At 67.1% G+C, this 1,221-nt stretch overlaps 1 protein-coding gene across 1 annotated transcript in view; it reads left to right on the top strand.

The window, feature by feature from the left end:
• Position 1: 1 nt before the first annotated feature.
• Positions 2-1,221, top strand: part of PPP1R13L (protein phosphatase 1, regulatory subunit 13 like) — a gene marked incomplete at its 5' end in the record, with an annotated part of 10,570 nt that continues 9,350 nt past the window's right edge. Inside the window, 4 exons of the mRNA XM_014537373.1 lie at positions 2-53; positions 139-237; positions 321-412; positions 695-1,178. Coding sequence (XP_014392859.1) covers positions 2-53; positions 139-237; positions 321-412; positions 695-1,178 — 727 coding nt within the window. The remainder of the gene's footprint in view (positions 54-138; positions 238-320; positions 413-694; positions 1,179-1,221) is intronic.

Below are 1,221 nucleotides of genomic sequence, written 5' to 3' on the forward strand. Positions count from 1 at the left end.
CCCCCTGCTGGGCGCGGGCAGCAGCGCCTTCGCCCCGCCTCTGCGTGCTCTAGGTGAACCGGGCGGACGTGGAGGGTGGGAGGGTGCGGGACCTGGGACCAGTCTCCTCTCGCATCCTCATTCGCCACCTCTCCCCAGACGACCTCATGCTGCGCCGGCGGCCTCCCAAAGCCTGGAACGAGTCGGACCTGGACGTGGCTTACGAGAAGAAGTCCTCACACGCAGTCAGCTACGAACGTCAGTGATGGGAACCGGGGGCGGGGCGGGGGGGGGGCAGCCGGAGAGGCGGCCCCCAGATCCTAATGACTCCCCCCTCGCAGGCCTGGACGCCTTCGGGAGGCCCTCCTCCCCGGGCCTGCAGCTGTTACCCTGGAGAGAGAGCAGTCTGGACGGGCTGGGGGCCACCGGCAAGGTGAGGGGCTGGAGCAGCTTGGGGAGGGGGCTGTCGGGCAAGGGCCGGGAGCGGGGTCAGGGCTAGTCTCCCCCTCCAGGCCGCGCCCCCATTTTCTGTGCCCTTCCCTCAAGCGCCTCCTTCTTTATCGTGGATTTCCAGTCCTTCCCTGTCCTCTTCCCCTCACTTTCTCCGGCTTCCCTCACCTCCTTCTCTCCCTTCTCATCGTTTGCTGCCCCCCCTTCCCTTATCTTCCTCCCGCCTGAGCCCCTCTCCCTTCCCTCCTCCCCCCTTTCTCCCCAGGACAACCTCACCAGCGCCACCTTGCCCCGCAATTACAAGGTCTCCCCTCTGGCCAATGACAGGCGTTCTGACGTGGGCAGCTACCGCCGATCGCTGGGCTCCCCGGGGCCATCAGGCACTTTGCCGCGAAGCTGGCAGCCTGTCAGCCGCATCCCCATGCCTCCTTCCAACCCCCAGCCTCGGGGCGCCCCCCGCCAGCGCCCCATCCCCCTCAGCATGATCTTTAAGCTGCAGAACGCCTTCTGGGAGCATGGGGCCAGCAGAGCCATGTTCCCTGGCTCCCCCATCTTCTCCCGAGCTCCTCCGCCCAAGCTGCCCCCCCAGCCCCAAGCACCTCCCCAGCCCCAGCTACAGCCCCAGCCCCAGCCCCAACCACAGTCCCAGGTGCCCCCACAGCCCCAGTCACAACCACCATCCCAGCCTCAGCTCCAGCTTCAACCCCCTGCCCCAGTGCCCCAGTTCCCCCAACAGACGTGGAGTGAAGGTGAGTCAGCAATGGGGATTCCAGAGGGCTTGGTGAAGGGAGG

The sequence above is a fragment of the Myotis brandtii genome, unplaced genomic scaffold (assembly GCF_000412655.1).
Source record: "Myotis brandtii unplaced genomic scaffold, ASM41265v1 scaffold1774, whole genome shotgun sequence".
NCBI lineage: Eukaryota > Metazoa > Chordata > Mammalia > Chiroptera > Vespertilionidae > Myotis > Myotis brandtii.